This window comes from Poecilia latipinna, unplaced genomic scaffold (genome assembly GCF_001443285.1).
Source record: "Poecilia latipinna isolate Pla-1442-1.1 unplaced genomic scaffold, P_latipinna-1.0 Scaffold358, whole genome shotgun sequence".
NCBI lineage: Eukaryota > Metazoa > Chordata > Actinopteri > Cyprinodontiformes > Poeciliidae > Poecilia > Poecilia latipinna.
This window is the reverse complement of record NW_015112974.1, coordinates 107,441-122,635: the sequence shown is the minus strand read 5'-3', so window position 1 is coordinate 122,635 and position 15,195 is coordinate 107,441. Positions and strand designations below refer to the sequence as shown.

General features: G+C 42.1%; 1 protein-coding gene across 1 annotated transcript in view; it reads right to left on the bottom strand.

The window, feature by feature from the left end:
• The window catches only part of kcnq3 (potassium voltage-gated channel, KQT-like subfamily, member 3), a 56,206-nt gene extending 44,690 nt beyond the window's left edge, over positions 1 to 11,516 (bottom strand). The window contains exons 1-2 of the mRNA XM_015036145.1: positions 11,380 to 11,516; positions 10,667 to 11,107 (exon numbers count right to left, since the gene is read on the bottom strand). Coding sequence (XP_014891631.1) covers positions 10,667 to 10,986 — 320 coding nt within the window. The 5' untranslated portion in view covers positions 10,987 to 11,107; positions 11,380 to 11,516. The remainder of the gene's footprint in view (positions 1 to 10,666; positions 11,108 to 11,379) is intronic.
• Between the last annotated feature and the right edge of the window lie 3,679 nt (positions 11,517 to 15,195).

Genomic DNA, 15,195 nt, shown 5'->3' with positions numbered 1-15,195 from the left:
CCAAACGCAAAGGAAACTTTCACAGATAGATTGTTTGGTCCTAACAGACCCACAGTTCATTTGTTTTAATTTCAATAAATGTGGATTCGCTGATGTATTTATTGCTCTGTGAGCCCCGGGCGGACTGGAAGTGATGCTCCATTATGACAGGAGGGTCCGGGGCGCGGTGCAGGAAGGGCAGGACTAATGGTTCCTGGTGCAAAACCCTGCATCAATAAATGATGAGAGCAGAGTTCAAACTGGAGCTAAGTGCTTGTCAGCTGCAGCACAGATCTGCAATCCGATGCTGCAGCCGCAAACACCCACAGAGCAGAGCCTGAACCAGGACTTGGGTCCAGATCAGAGGCAGCAGAGACGCAGAAGAACTTTAATCTTTAATACTGAATGAAACCTGCAGTGGTTCTGATGGGTTGGGTTAGCATGGGTTAGCATGCTAAAGCTTCAAACGGTGAACTGGACTTCAGTTTGGATTCACACTTTGTTCGACAGAATCGCTTACGGCTTTGATTTTATCCTTGAGCCACAAATCATCAGAAAATCAAAACTTTTATCTTTCCAACTACATGTAACATCTAGACAGAAAGTCACAAAGACAGTCTAGGTCCAGAACCAGAACCAGAACCAGACTACTTACTGTTGGGTATTTAGATGATCTGGAATGAAATAAAGCAGCTGCTGCTGTGAGGTCGTAAATCTGTCGCATTTCTTTAACCAGACGTCTTTCTAAACACAATCTGAGCTCATCATTTATTTCAGACTTAAAGGATAAAAATGTTTCTGGAGGCAAATGGGATAAATTATGGGAGAAACAGACCAGCAGGAAACTCGTCTAAAAGATCCAATAGGCAAAACAAAAACGCTACAGATTGCGTCCCTGTTTGGTCCCATAAAGCATTTAGTTAATGCAAACATTTAAAGTGAAGCTTTTACAGCAGAAGGTGGCCAAAGAGTGCCTGAATATAAATATTCACCAAAAACACAAATTCAGCCCATTAAACAGCTGAGATAACAGGAACAGGGACGAAGCTTTGATTCTGTTTTTGTTCTGTCAGGATTAAAAGGTTTGTGTGTTTAACACCCTCCCCCGCCCCCCACACACACACACACACACACTCCGCCCCAACATAACAGGGAAATTACTCCACTAATGTGCACCAACACACACAAGCTGAGCTGCAGGAGAAAACAGCTGCACCAGATAATTAAGTGCAAATTCATTGTTACCACACAGACTGTATCAGAAGCTCCCACACAAACAACCACAAGCAGCTTCCCTCCATCCTTCCTTCCATCCTTCCCTCCCTCCTTCCTTCCCTCCTTCCTTGAAGGGTCATGCTGCGTTCTGATTGGACCAAACTGACGTCCACATTCAGCCACCGTTCAGACGGTTTCTGGCTCCGTCTGCAGAGACTCAGACTGACTTTAATGAGGTAATCAGTTGGATTTTTACTGCCGGGCCGCCCAACCCGAACAGAACCGCTGCTGTCTCAGAACCAAGCGAACACAAATCAGGTTAATGTCCAGCATGACACCATGGCAGGAGCAAAACCTAAAGGTTTCATCTCAAACTGACCATAAAACCTCCATTCAGGTCCAAACCTGAGGCGGAAAATAAAACAGAGAAACTTATTAACAACAAATATGTTCATGTCACTACGTGCATAAATCCGGATCCGTCCGCCTGAGTTGGTTCTGGTGTTTTAAAAGCCAACAGCTGATAAGTGGTGAGTGTGAAATGACTGAACACTTCCACAGAGCTGCAGCTGTCCGCCGCACCAATCAGGAAGGCAGATCAGGAAGGCAGATTAATAATCAGGAAGGCAGATTAATAATCAGGAAGGCAGATTAATAATCAGCTGGGTGTTTCTACGTTTCCAGCATCAGGAACAGGAAGTTCTCCTGGTTGAGCTTCCTGAGGTTTTCCTCTAAAATTCATGAATGATATTAACTCAAAATGTTCACCATGTGATTCTCAGCCTGAACTATTGTTCACCTTTTCTGACTTTGCTAAAAGATGTGTGTTGGTGTATAATTAATATATTTATGAAGATTTTGTTTTACGTTGGGATAATATTGTCCTTGGTTTTCTCAATTATTCAAGAAAATCTTTTTATTATTTTTTATATTGTATCTTTTGCAAAGATTTTTTATTCACAAAAGTAAATTCAATAGAAAAATTTCTTGCTTTGTGACTTAAAGTTAAGTGATTTAAAAACAGACAAAATGTCAGAAATAACAAAACATTTCATGGATTGCTAAATAAACTGCAGGAAGCAGGAAATATTCCCTCCATGATGCAGGAAGCCGAGAAAAATCACCAACAGACTGAAATTACAGACGGTAAAGATTCAGTTCTCCCTGGTTCCCCCACTGCACCACACACACACACACACACACACACACACACACACACACACACACACACACACACACACACACACACACACACACAGAGGGTGTAGCAGCTGCAGTGGGATTGGAGGGAGGGGGGTTTCCCTTTACTGGCCTGGATCTGGTTTCTCCTCCCAGTAAGAGCATCCTCCTCTGGGTCCACCTGCACCATCGATCCGGGTCACAAGCTGCAGAGTTCAGGGTTGCCCCAAAACAAAATCATCCAACAAAAAGCTGCAGGGTTTGGATTTTACACCTTCATAAATCTCATGGTCGACGTTTTCAGAAGCATCTAAAACATGTTGAGTTCCTCCTGACGGCTAAAGTCTCAGCTCCAGCTGTTCTGGGTCCAATTCCAGGTCCAGAAGGACAGAACAAAAAAAACACGATAGCAGGATTTAGGAGACATAAAGACCAAAAAGTTATTTTAAATGGAGCAAAAGACACAATTATTCTGAACTTTGGTAGATTTGAATTTATTTTCATTAACTGTAAAGTTTTCTGCTGACAGGAAGTAAAGTGGACGTCTCAAACATAATTAATAAAAGAGGATTGACTGGAAATGCATATAATAAAAATAATGATTACATTTTCAGTCAATGGCAATAAAAACTTTACTGTGACCAAACTCATGTGACTGCAGGTTTCCACTGATTCAGACATTTGGTGATGAAGGCTGGAAAGCCTCCCTGCCATCACCCTAATGTTTACTCCACAGTCTCTGTTAGATTAAAGTCAATAAAACCCCCAGTGTGACTCGGCTTCTGCAAAACATTAACACTAAGCTGAGCCAAAACAAACATGTGGGGAAAAGACGACTTTACTTAATCTGCCAGAACTTTGAGTATTTTATTATTGGTGTGTAAAAAACAAAACAAAGTAAAAAAAAATATCCAAAGTAACTCCATCTCTCATAAAAATAACCACAAACATCCAAACACAAAGAGCTTCATGCTAAAGATCCCAGATAAACACCAAGCAGCTCCAGACCGACACGAGGAAACGCTCTGCAGAGAAAAGCTGAAATAATGAAACACTGAAACCAAGACGAGTAAAAACAGACAGAAAGGCTGGAAACAACCTGAAGCATAAAAAACACCATCGTCCAAATATCGTCCTGGAAACCAGCAGAGAAATGTGTGAGGGCGTCTCTGTGAGACCTGAGGACCAACGGGACGTTTTGTAGCATCGCTGCCTTCATCGCTCCATTCTTCATCCCTTCTTTACGTCTCAACGGCTCAATAAAATCCTCCGCTGATGTCAACGAAGAATACAACTGAGTAACGTCTCTGAAAACTGCAGCTCCCGCTTCCCAGCATGCATCTCTGCAGCCGTAAACCATCCGAGTCACAGAGGAAGAAGCTGAGAAATCATCATCGTCATCATCATCATCATCATCACCATCATCGTCATCGTCATCATCACCATCATCACCATCATCATCATCATCATCCTCCTCCTGCTGCAGTCAGAATAACTGGACCCGTTTCCACCAGTCCAACCCGGTTCTTCCTGACTCCTTCAGAACAGCCGACTGAAATGTCCCAACGAAACTTTGTCAATATTCTGCTAATGTCGAAAAACACAGAAAATAGTTTTGTTCACAGGATAAGTCATTAAAAAACATCATCCTCCAACCACTTCCTGTAGTCTTCTTTGTTGTTTCCCCCAGTAGTACCATCCGGTTGTTGATCAAGTGACCCGTGTGATGAAATAAAGGTAAAATAAACCAATTAAACAAATTCAATACGGACAAGAACCACCTCATCCTAAAACTTTTTATCAAAAACAAGACGTTTTGTTTCATTTCCCGTGTTTCAGCACATTTATTTTATAATATCAAATTCTGCAAAGGAAACGTAAAAACAGTCAACGGTAGCTCTACTGTCGGAGTTCGTTTCAGAGCTCGGTTACACATTCACACCTCCCCAAACGAACCGGACTTTCCAGACAAACGGACTGAATTTGGGTTAAAGCGGATGGAACAGGGCGGGAATAGGTGAGTTTACGGAAGAGTTTTGTTTTATTCAGATCTGATTTCACTCTCTAGAAAAACAAACGATTCACTCAGTCAGGATTTACTGGACCAGAATAAAATAATCTGTGTGACTAACCGACATCGTTGCAGTTTTTACCTGCTGATCGAGGATGAGCTGCTCAAGGGCACTTCAGTGGCTCGTTTCTGACAGCAGGAGAAAACATTAGTCACTCTGAGCACCCACAGATTCTGATGCACACGCAGCACTTCAACATGACATGCGTATAAAAACTGAGAGGGAAGTGGGATGAGGATTAAAGAGGAGAAGCAGTTCAACGAGCTGCGATAAGGAAACTCGACACAGAAACACGAGGAGGTGGAGGGGAGAGCAAATGTTCCACACTTTGGTTTGTTTGGCACAGAAAGTCTGATAAATTAAGACAATATGACCCAAATACCAGCAAACATTGAGCAGGTTTCTAACGTTACCCTTGAAGATGAAGCTAAATCTGACTAGCAACTTGAATCTGCTGGTGAATCTTCAGATCGTCTGTACAAAGCTTTAAATGTTACCCGTAGCATGCTAACACTGTCTTAGCATTAAGATGTTAGCTTAAGATCCTAAATGTATAGTTAGCATTGTAACATTAATGTTGGGGGATACAGGAATGTTTAATGAGTTTTTAAATATAGACTCATTAAAATGTTAGCTGAATGCTAACTTTAGAGTTAGCAAGATGATGCTGTTGTTAGCTTCAAACAGTTGCCTGACGCTATAGCATTTGTTTTAGCATGCACACTTTAAGCTGCACACACTGTTCACTGGTTACAATGAACTGCCATTTTATAGCATAATTAAGAAATTAAGAAACTAGGTTAACTTGAGTTGCTATAAAAACGCTACATATGAAATCTAAAAACAATTTGACTTGGTAATGCAACACCTTGTGTCTTTAAAAACTCCTGCTCTTTCTGAAGCTCCGCCTCCAGGAAGTCATCACATCATGACGTTTTTACTGCAGCTCAGAGGTGGAGCTTCGCCTTGGAGGCGGGGCTACGTCCACCCAGGCGTTTGCACAGCTGAATGGTTGCCATGGAGATTAAAGGATTTCTCAAACACACATGAAAAAGATCAAAGCAACTCTCCAGATGTTTTGATGAGAGAACAGCATCATAACGTGATGGAAAGATTAAAAAAAGTCGATTTTATATGATGCTGTAATGAAGCTTGTTAGTTTAGAAAAGTGAAGGTTAGACATGAACTGTAGGGGAGATAGAAATCTGAAACCAGATTAAAAACAGTTCAAAATGTTTAGAAACGATTCCAACCTGGATCAGGTTCTAGTCCAGGTTAAATGAACCCGGTTGGGACCCATCAGAGAGCAATGATGAGTTTCTGTTTCTCCTGCCGGGTTCGTTTCAGATTCTCATCGTAACGTTTGTTTGTTTTTTACTGTAAATCTTCAACTGGATTCAGTTTCGATCTGCAGGAGGTTCATTTCAGGTCAGAGCCAAACTCTTCACTCTGGTACCCAAATACTGGTTTCCATAGCAACGCAGCGATGAGAGCGTGCAGAACCGGCTCGGGATGGAGGCTGAGTGAGCGAGCGTGTGAGTGTGAAAGCAGAGGGAGTGAAAGGGAAACTGGAGATCTGGGGCGTCAGCAGTTTTGGTGGCAGATCGCTGCTGACCTTTGACCCCCTGCAGACGTCCAGACGCACCAGGCTGACAGCAGAGAGTCTTCTGGATGAAACGTGGAGAAAGTCACCATCTGAGCCGCGCAGCTCACCAGGATGCTGCTTCCTCTCTCAGGAAAAGACGCATCAGCAGTTACCGGGCAGAGTTCAGACCGGTCAGATAAAATTAATGACACTTTTATAGCCATCAGGTGCAATAAAATGAAATGCTGCTGATAAGAAAGATAAAAATGTTTAAAGCAAAAAAAACCTTTGACCAATTTCCACTGACCATAAACTTACACAATGTGACAATTAGGAAATAAATGATCTTAACGTTGCAAACTTAATGTAAAATTCCAAATAAAACTGGTTTTGCAGCTGCTTCTGCTCTGATGTCTTCCTGAGTTTACGTTCTGCCATGTTTGTAGTTTTTAGAGTTTTGTGATGAGCAGCGCCAGCAGGATAAAACTGGAGCAGGAAGCCGAGCGGCTCGTTAGCGACAGATTCACTCGTTTCTCAGAGCGACTTTAATATTCTGACTGAGTGGATGCTGACTCAGCAGAATCAGTTTGATCTCATCGTAAGCTTTTCCCTGACAGGTTTGATCCTGAAGCTGCAGAAAAAGCAGATTTTTCTCTCTGACAACATGTTTAGAAAGCTGTAAGGTTGGTGATTAAAACCTTTAGCTCCACATCGTTTCATATGGGTCCCCATTTTATTTGATGGTTAAACAGAACTCATGTTTTGGGTCATTTGTTTAAATTTACTGGGACTTTTCATATCTACAGTCATCAGATTGTTGAAATCATTCACTGCTGATAAGCAGGAAGAAACAGGCTGGTTTATTTGTAGACAGCTTTCTAAGCATGAATGCATAAAAACTCACTTTGACCGAGTTAAAACTAGTAATGTAGTTACAGATCAAATGTTTTGTTGTCAGATTAAATGTTTTTTCAACCCCTTAATTGAAAACTGAAGACTTTTGTTGATGAAAGCAGATTTTCCAAAAATGTCTTTTATTATGATTTGGTTCTTATAAAGTTTAATTCCTCTTCCTTTATTGTGATTTAGTAAGCAATTAATCGCAGTAAATTAACTGTAAAAAGAGAAAACAAACACACACGCACACACACACACACACACACACACACACACACACACACACACACACACACACGCGCACACACTAGAACTGTTTCTGTTTCCCAACCGGACCCGGATGTTCTGGGCTGTTTCATAAACGGTTCTGTTTCATTTCTCCCACAGATTCGTGGTTTCCTAAACCCAGCTTTAGGTTGGGGTATTAACCTGGTTCTGGTTCTGATCCAGTCTCTGTCTGGGCAGCTCTGTTTATGTTTACCAGCTGTGGGTCGGGTCCAGAATCCCTAATGGACTCTGTGGTTGTGGCCGTTTAGACTAACCACATCCGTCTCTCCGCTGGGAGTCCAGAACCGACGGGTTGCAGGTTCTGTCCGGACCCATCGGTTCTGGTCTGGTTCTGATGGCTGGACCGTCGGAGGATAATGATGTCGGTTTGGCTCAGGCTGTTGACCCTCCAGGTTTCCCACAGTGTTTTATCAGCCTGGCGGGCCACCAGGCTTGATTTCACCTCCACCAGGCCGAGAACTCTTTGTTTTTCTTTTTAAGTCTTTATAAATGATGTTTCAATATTTTTAATAATGTCTTCCAATAACACATATTTACCCAGTGACATTTTCAAATTTACTCTCAACTGGATGATAAATCAACAGCAAAACACTAGTCTTTTCCAGCAGCCATTGTACAGCGCAGACAGCAGGAAAACCAGATGACCAAATGTAATAGAGCTCAGATGTGGTTGCTAGGTAATGGGTGGGATTCAGATGTGGTTGCTAGGTAACAGATGGAGCTCAGATGTGGTTGCTAGGTAACGGGAGGAACTCCGCTCATTGTCTAGCAATTGAAGTGAACCCTGCTTCGGTTTGAATTCATATGTGAACGCCAAGCGGACCGCAGTCCTCTCCAAAAGCAGGAAGTGAACCACTGGAAGTGGAGTTTCTGTGTTGTTTCCTTCAGCGTTTTCCAACTTTCTTTGTTCATTTTCACATTAACACAAGGAAGATCTGCTAACAGCAGCAATGGACGACGAAGCCACTTCTCTCAGCCAATGAGGGTTAATTTCTGTTTCTAAAATGATCTAACTGGACGCAGGAAAAGGCTGTTATTGTGCTAAGAGCAGTTAGCCTGTCACCGAAATATTCAAGCCTGAAATAGCATATCAAAGCTAACATGTAGCAGCTAACGCTAACATCAGCATCCACATTTCTAAAACATTTGTTCAAACTGAAGGATGAAGAACCTCAATAAGACAAAAAACCCGTAAATATCTTTACTGAGCTCACATAACTATTCATTCAACAGTTTATCAGCAAAATGTTGTTTATCTTGTCAATATATGGTTTGATTAAAACCCAATCATTTAATTACAAAGTAATTAGCTTAATGTAATTAATTTCCACTGAAACTGAACTGAGCTGCATGTTAATGCATCCAAATCTGAGGCTGTAAAATGAGAGAAATGTTCCGACATGCCAGAGTTTAGTGGGACATTTTCAGCATCAACAACATTTTACGGCCAAATCTGAGGAGGATTTTTCTTCCTTTTTACTGAAAAAGTCCTGCATTAAACCTCAGGAAGCCTCAGACATCAGGTGAGCATCGGTCCAGACGACTGAACCTGAACCACCACAGCTCCCAGTGCTCCCAGTAGGACAGAAGAAGGAAATACGCAGCATGCATCTGAGTCTTTTCGCCTTCATGTGCAATTAAGAAAACATATTTTATGAATAAGCTCAGAAAACTGTGAATGTTTGGATGCATTTTTATGATTTGTCCATAAAAGCCGGCGAGTTTGTCTGCAGATTAAATCACAGGGACAGAAAAAGGAGTGGCGCTTCGCTGCATCCTGTGGAGGCGAGAGGATTTCACACCAGAACCAACACATGAGGTCACTTTGATACGGACTCCCACCCGACATCAGCAGAAGGAAAAACTGGCTGCTGCCGGCAAGAGGCACGTGATGCAAACAGCACGTTTCTGCTCCAGGTGGAGGGAGCAGAAATAAAAAGAGTCATGACAAGAAAACCGGAGGGATTCCTCAACCCTGGATCAAACACAAAGGTAAAAATCCTGAATGAGAAGAAAAAAATACAAAAAGACGCAAAGCAGCAGCTAAATTAGACTAATGTGGCGTCAAACTGCTCAGTGGAGACGAACTGAAGCACAAACCCAGATGCAGCTTCGAAGAGAAGCAACAGAGAAATGATCAAAATTAAATAAACGTTTCCGACAGATAAAATCAAAGCTGAATTTAAGCCTTTTTAATTTTCTGGCCCAGATTCCAGTGATGTAAGGAGGAAACTGGGCTGAACAGGTCGGAGGAAACAGGTTGCTTCCTGTCGGTTTGGGTTCAGTCTGATGAGTTCGCTCCTCTATCAGCCACAACAACAAGATCAGATAAACGCTCCTCCTCACCGCAGACAGGCGGACGGTTAAAAACGCTGCATCGGAGACCAGAGCACTGAGAGGAGTTCTCTGAAGGGGTCAAAGGTCAACAGCTCTGAGAAACAGACACAGAAGTTTAATGGCCGACCTGAAAACAGGCGGATCGTCCAACGATCGCAGAAAATCCCATAATGCTTTGGTAATTCTCCATAAATCATCTGAAAACCAAAAATTCAAATCAAACCATAATACCCAGTTTGATTCCTGACATAATCATCATTTCAAACCTCTGACTGACTTTTAAAACCAAAATCCGTCCAACCAGAGATCCAGCCTCCAAACACCACTAACCCAGTTCAGACTGGTCCAGAACCAGTTCATGTCATGTTTAGCTCTGTCTCTCCTGGAAGTTGGGATCTCAACTATTAATACAAATCCACTCATCAAGCGTAAGTGTTGCCATTTCTGCAGAGCGTATGTGATGCTCAACCAAACGGCAAAAACCGAACTTCCAGACGAACCGCGAGAAAAAGATGCTGCATGAGGGAAATGTTAGATAAATGATGGCTAGTTAATCCATGCTAGTGGATCAGATTAAACTTGTTACCAATAATCTGATGTTGCTTTACATCTTTTGCCAGTTAATGGAATAAAATCCAAAAATGTCAACTATCTGTGCTCTGGAAATTTCCAAGTTTTTTTCTAGAAGATTTCTGAGCTCATTTAGGAATCTGAGTTTTCTGGTGAAATGTATTTTATTCGACCTGCAGCTGTTCCGATATGATTAGCAAAATCACATCAATCACAGAAAAACATCGCAACATCCTGGAGGGACCGGATGTGGATTAGAGCCACCGGAAAACAGAAAAATACCTTTTCTCTCAGAATTCTGACTTTAACCTCAAAAGTTTAAAGTCAGAATTAATTTTAAGTTTTTTCAGTGGCCCTCCTCCCGTTCCGTAGTTTGTTGGGTCAGAAGTTTCTCAGAACCCGCCTGGCTCCTCTTCAGCCTCATTTCTCACCAACAGATGAGCGACATGATCAGTAAACACCTGCATGTTCAGCTCTCCAGCAGCGGGTCTCAGCCGACCCGGACCCGGACCGGTCCGGTCCACATGTCGCAGCATTTACTCACACGAACGCGTGGTAGAGCAGGGCCCATCCTCTCGGCCTCTCCAGCGTGTCGTAGATCAGGTTCTGGATCTTCCTCTTGCGGATGTTATTCCTCTTGGCCGGCCGGGTGTAGCTCAGGGGGGTTTTGGCCAGCAGCCCGATGGTGATGCCCGGAGCGCCCCGCTTGAAGTCCTCCCGGCCCACAAGCAGCAGGGCCCCATCTTTGTCCGCTCCTCCACCGCCGCTTTGGTCCAGTAAGTCCCCGGAAGGAGGAAGAGGAGCGCCGGAGGTCTTCTTCTGCTCCTCGGAGCCGCTAGCGACGGTCCTGGACCGGAGCCCCATGATCAGTGCTGGAGGGCCGGTGAGGGCAGCATGCCATGATCCGGACCAGGCACCCGGTGTTCAGCCGCGGGTCAATCCGGGAGGAGGTCTCCGGGGAGCGGGGAGGTCCTCAGCGGTGAGCCTGGAGGACAGAGGGAAGAGGGATGATGAAGAAACGAGAGGAAGAGGAGGAGAAGAAAGCATCGGCATCTGCAGCCAACAGGAACCAGATCCGAGCTGTGCGTAAAACACGCCCTGCTGCTGCGAGGAAACTCTAAAAACTCACCGCTGCGGCTTCACGTCTGGAAACATCAATACCAACCAGACGGTGAGTCCAACAGCTGATGTGAAGGAACCAACCCAGAAACATCCCATCCAGCCTCCCAGCCCACAGAAACAAACACCGAGCCCTACCAGCGGCCGAGTCCGAGCATGGTGCGCGCCTCCGGGCTGCCAGCCTCCATCCACCGGCAGCGGAACCGCGGAGGAAGAGGAGGGAGAGGAGGGCGGAGACCGGAGGAAGCGGAGCGGAGATGCTGCGTGAAGGAGCTCGATACTGAAACTGAAGATGAGGAGGGGAGAACCAGCCAGCTTCATCAGCACCGGCGCCGACGTGACGTGCGCGCACACTCACAGGTGCGTGCACCCGCGCGGGAACGCGACTCACACCTTGATCGCTGCGGTTCTCCTCCTCTTGAGAAAAACGCGTGTCAGCAGAGACATGTGTGTGGATGCGCGCTCCCGAGGACTTGCTACGCATAGTGACGTGCGTGTGTGCGCGCTCTCGTGTAAACATCTGTAGGAATTTCTATATTTCACCAAATTTCAGCAAATTCCTGACATAATGGAGATAATTAAACAGAAACCAGACTGTTGGTCCGTTTAGGGAGAAACAGCAGAAAATCCTCAGAAGGTTGAAATCAGAACTTGACCAAACCCACAGAACCCTGCGGCCCGCAGGGCGCCGCGCTGGAGGGGGCGCCAAAACGACGCTGGAAAATCATTTCCAAACTTCGCCTCTTCATCACTTCATTAGAGGATTCATTAGATTATTTAAACCAAAATTCTTTAATTCTGCTGTTCAGATCAAATACTTTTTAAACAGATGAAACATGGAATCGTTTCTCATGTCTGTTGCTTTTGTATTTATTATTTTTCATGTTTTCATTTAAGCATCGTTCCTTCAGAATAACCACATGAATGACGATGGTTTATGTTTTTGTCTACAACAGTAAAAGTAAAATCCTCAGTAACTGTTATAGTAAGACTTCTATTTTCTGCATTTATATTGTTTTATATTTACGTTATGTATTTATTTGAATTTGATTTGTTAGTTTGTGTCTTTTATAATGTTTTAGTTGATTTTTGTGATGAGTTCAGTGGCTTTATGAAGAAACTGTTGGGCCAAAAGAAAAAAGATCAAGACATTAAATTTATTTTGAAAAAAAGATTTTATTGTAAAGTATAACTGCTAAAGTTAAAATCTTTAGCGATGAGTTTTAGTTGCAACTAACATTCAAAGCTTTTAGTGGAGATATTTTCATCATCTTTGTGTTGATGAAAGTCCATCTGCACTGTAAAACACAAAATCTTACCAAGTATTTTTGTCTGGTTTCTGGTATAAATATCTTAAATTACACATCAAATAAAACAAAACTAGCTTACAGGTAATTTCAAACTTTTCAGGAAGATGTAAGATTTTGTTTTGATTCATTAATATTGATTTTAAAAATCTTGTTCCATTAGATTATTTCCCTAATAAGATGTGAAAATGTTTTCTCTGTGCTGAGAAGGCAGAATGTTTTTGTCGTCTGCACCAGGATTCACCCAGAGGAGCAGAGAAATCCTAAAATAGATTGGTCTGACGTCTGTTTGCCCTTTAGCTACTTAACGCTGCCGGTCGGTGGATTTGACTAATTATCTGGATGAGAAGCGGCCGAACAGATCCGTAATTGAAAAAGCAATGATTTGCCAGTGTGCTGGTTCTGCTGTACAGGACGATCCGGTGAGTCACGGCGGCTCCGAATCGCCTCCCAGGGACAGATGGGATTCAGAGTCCGCGCTGCTTCTTATAGCTTCTCATAAAAATCAATCCTCCTGCTGGAGTTCGGCTTTTTTTAGACTTTACTGCAGCAAATCCTGCTCTCTTCATACTTGTTAAAGATGTCCTTCAAGTTCTTGTATCTTTTTGAAGTCTGGATAAATAACTGGAACATAAAATCTTCTGCAGACTTTTATGTTTTCTTCCTTTTTTCAGCACACAATAATGAGTAAAAACTAATTTTTATAAATCGAATCATAATCTGGGGTTATAATCTGGGGTTCCTTTACCACAGTGAACTGGATTGAGGTTGTTTCCCTGTTTCCAATCCAACATTCTGCAGTTTTAAACTGTATAAATATCCAGTGAAAATGTTTTTGTGCTCTGCAAACAATATGACACTGAAAAAGATGCAGCTGGTTATTAATTACTGTGTTTTATGCATTTTTAATTCAAAGTTGGTTTAAAAAAAAAACAAGATGTCAGACTTTCTGGTAAAACAAAAAGACAGAAGTGGCTAGAATGTTGTTAGTTTGTAAAAAGAAAAATCCAGACTCCTTATTTTAGATGTTAAATAAGTGACCCTTTTTTTAATGTGACATTTTTCCAAATTAGGAAAAGTAATTAATCTGCCAAACTAGGTTAAGTAATTATATTTCCAAATTGAACAAAGTTACAACATTTCTAGACTTGTGTAAGTGACTCTGTTGCTGCTAAGCTAAGATAAAATGTTGCTGAGTCACCAGATTGCTAAGCTAGCTACATTAAAACACTGCTAAGCTAGCTGTGTATTTAGCTTGACTAAATAAAGCCAACTGACTGTACAAGTGCTAATTTTGCCAAGTTAAAGTGATCTATTGATAAACTGGCCATTATGCTAAGCTAGGCTACATTAGCCTAGTGTTTAGCTTGGCAAGGCAGCCATTTTGCTAACCTAAGCTGAGTTAGCATACAGCAAAGCTAAGTTATCATTGCTAGAACCAGACAAAGGGAACCTTTTGTTAATTAGGTCACTGTATATTTAAGCTAAATTACGTTTACATTAAATTTCCAACTTTCCAAACTTTTGGCTCAAAGTTGTTTCTTATACTTACAAAATGTTTAAATGACTTTAATTTTGAAGCAGTTTAAGTGTATTTTCCATATGTTCTGTGTTTTTTTCCACCTTATTATTGATGTCATTTCCTGTTTGTGATTTGTTTGTGTTTCATAACCAGCCGGATCTGAACCGGAGTCCCTCTGGGTTTTTCCAGGTCTTCCTGCTTTCTCGCCTCGTCACCTTTGTCCTGCACCAGAAGGTTTCTGAAAGTTTTATTCTGCTGCCGCTCCTGAAGCTTTCACGGCTGAGTGGTGAGGCTGAGCTGGACATCGGAGTGACAGGAGGTCCTGACTGGACCGGCTGGATCCTCCCTGATGACACACAGAAACCTGAGAGGAGAAAACCTTTAAAAGACTCCATAAGATCATAGTTTTTACTTCAGGAGCTCTTTATGACTTTCAGGCATAATAACGGCTAAATTCGGCTTAATTTTAACCAGAATTTGCTTCACTGGAAGCAGGAGGAGGAGTGCTAAACAATTGTTTCTTAATTTCATTTTTATAATTCAACAAATGTTCTTAAAATGTGAATAACTACTGGCAAATTTTACAAAATCCATTGCTGCTAAAATAAGCTAACTGACAAAGTCGCTAATCTAGGTTAAGCTAAATGGTGTTATTGATCAACGAAGTTTGTTGATCAAATTGCAAAGCTAAGCTAACAAATAGCAAAGCTAAAAACTGAACCTGCTACCAAAGTAGGTTAAGCTAAGTGGCCTTTTTGTAAAGCTAAGTGACTTGATTGCTAAATGCTCAGTTATGGTTTGTGACTATTTAGTTGACAATAATAGTTGAACTGAATTCTCGTGACCCTGAGTGGTTAAGTAGACGTAAATGCCCAAACCTACCTTATAAGAACTAGAAACATATTTTCATTTATTTAGTTAAGGTTTAAAATGCAGTTTATTAGTTATGCAACAACTACAGATGTGTTATTTTAGACTGTGTGGAAAACGAGCCAAAATGGTTTAATTTTATATAATGTATTCAGTCTGAAAACTACAACAAAATGCCAAAGCCACAGCAGCAGGTTTGCTAGAACAAAATGCTAAAAGCATGACTGCAATTTTAGCATAAGTTCCATCATAATG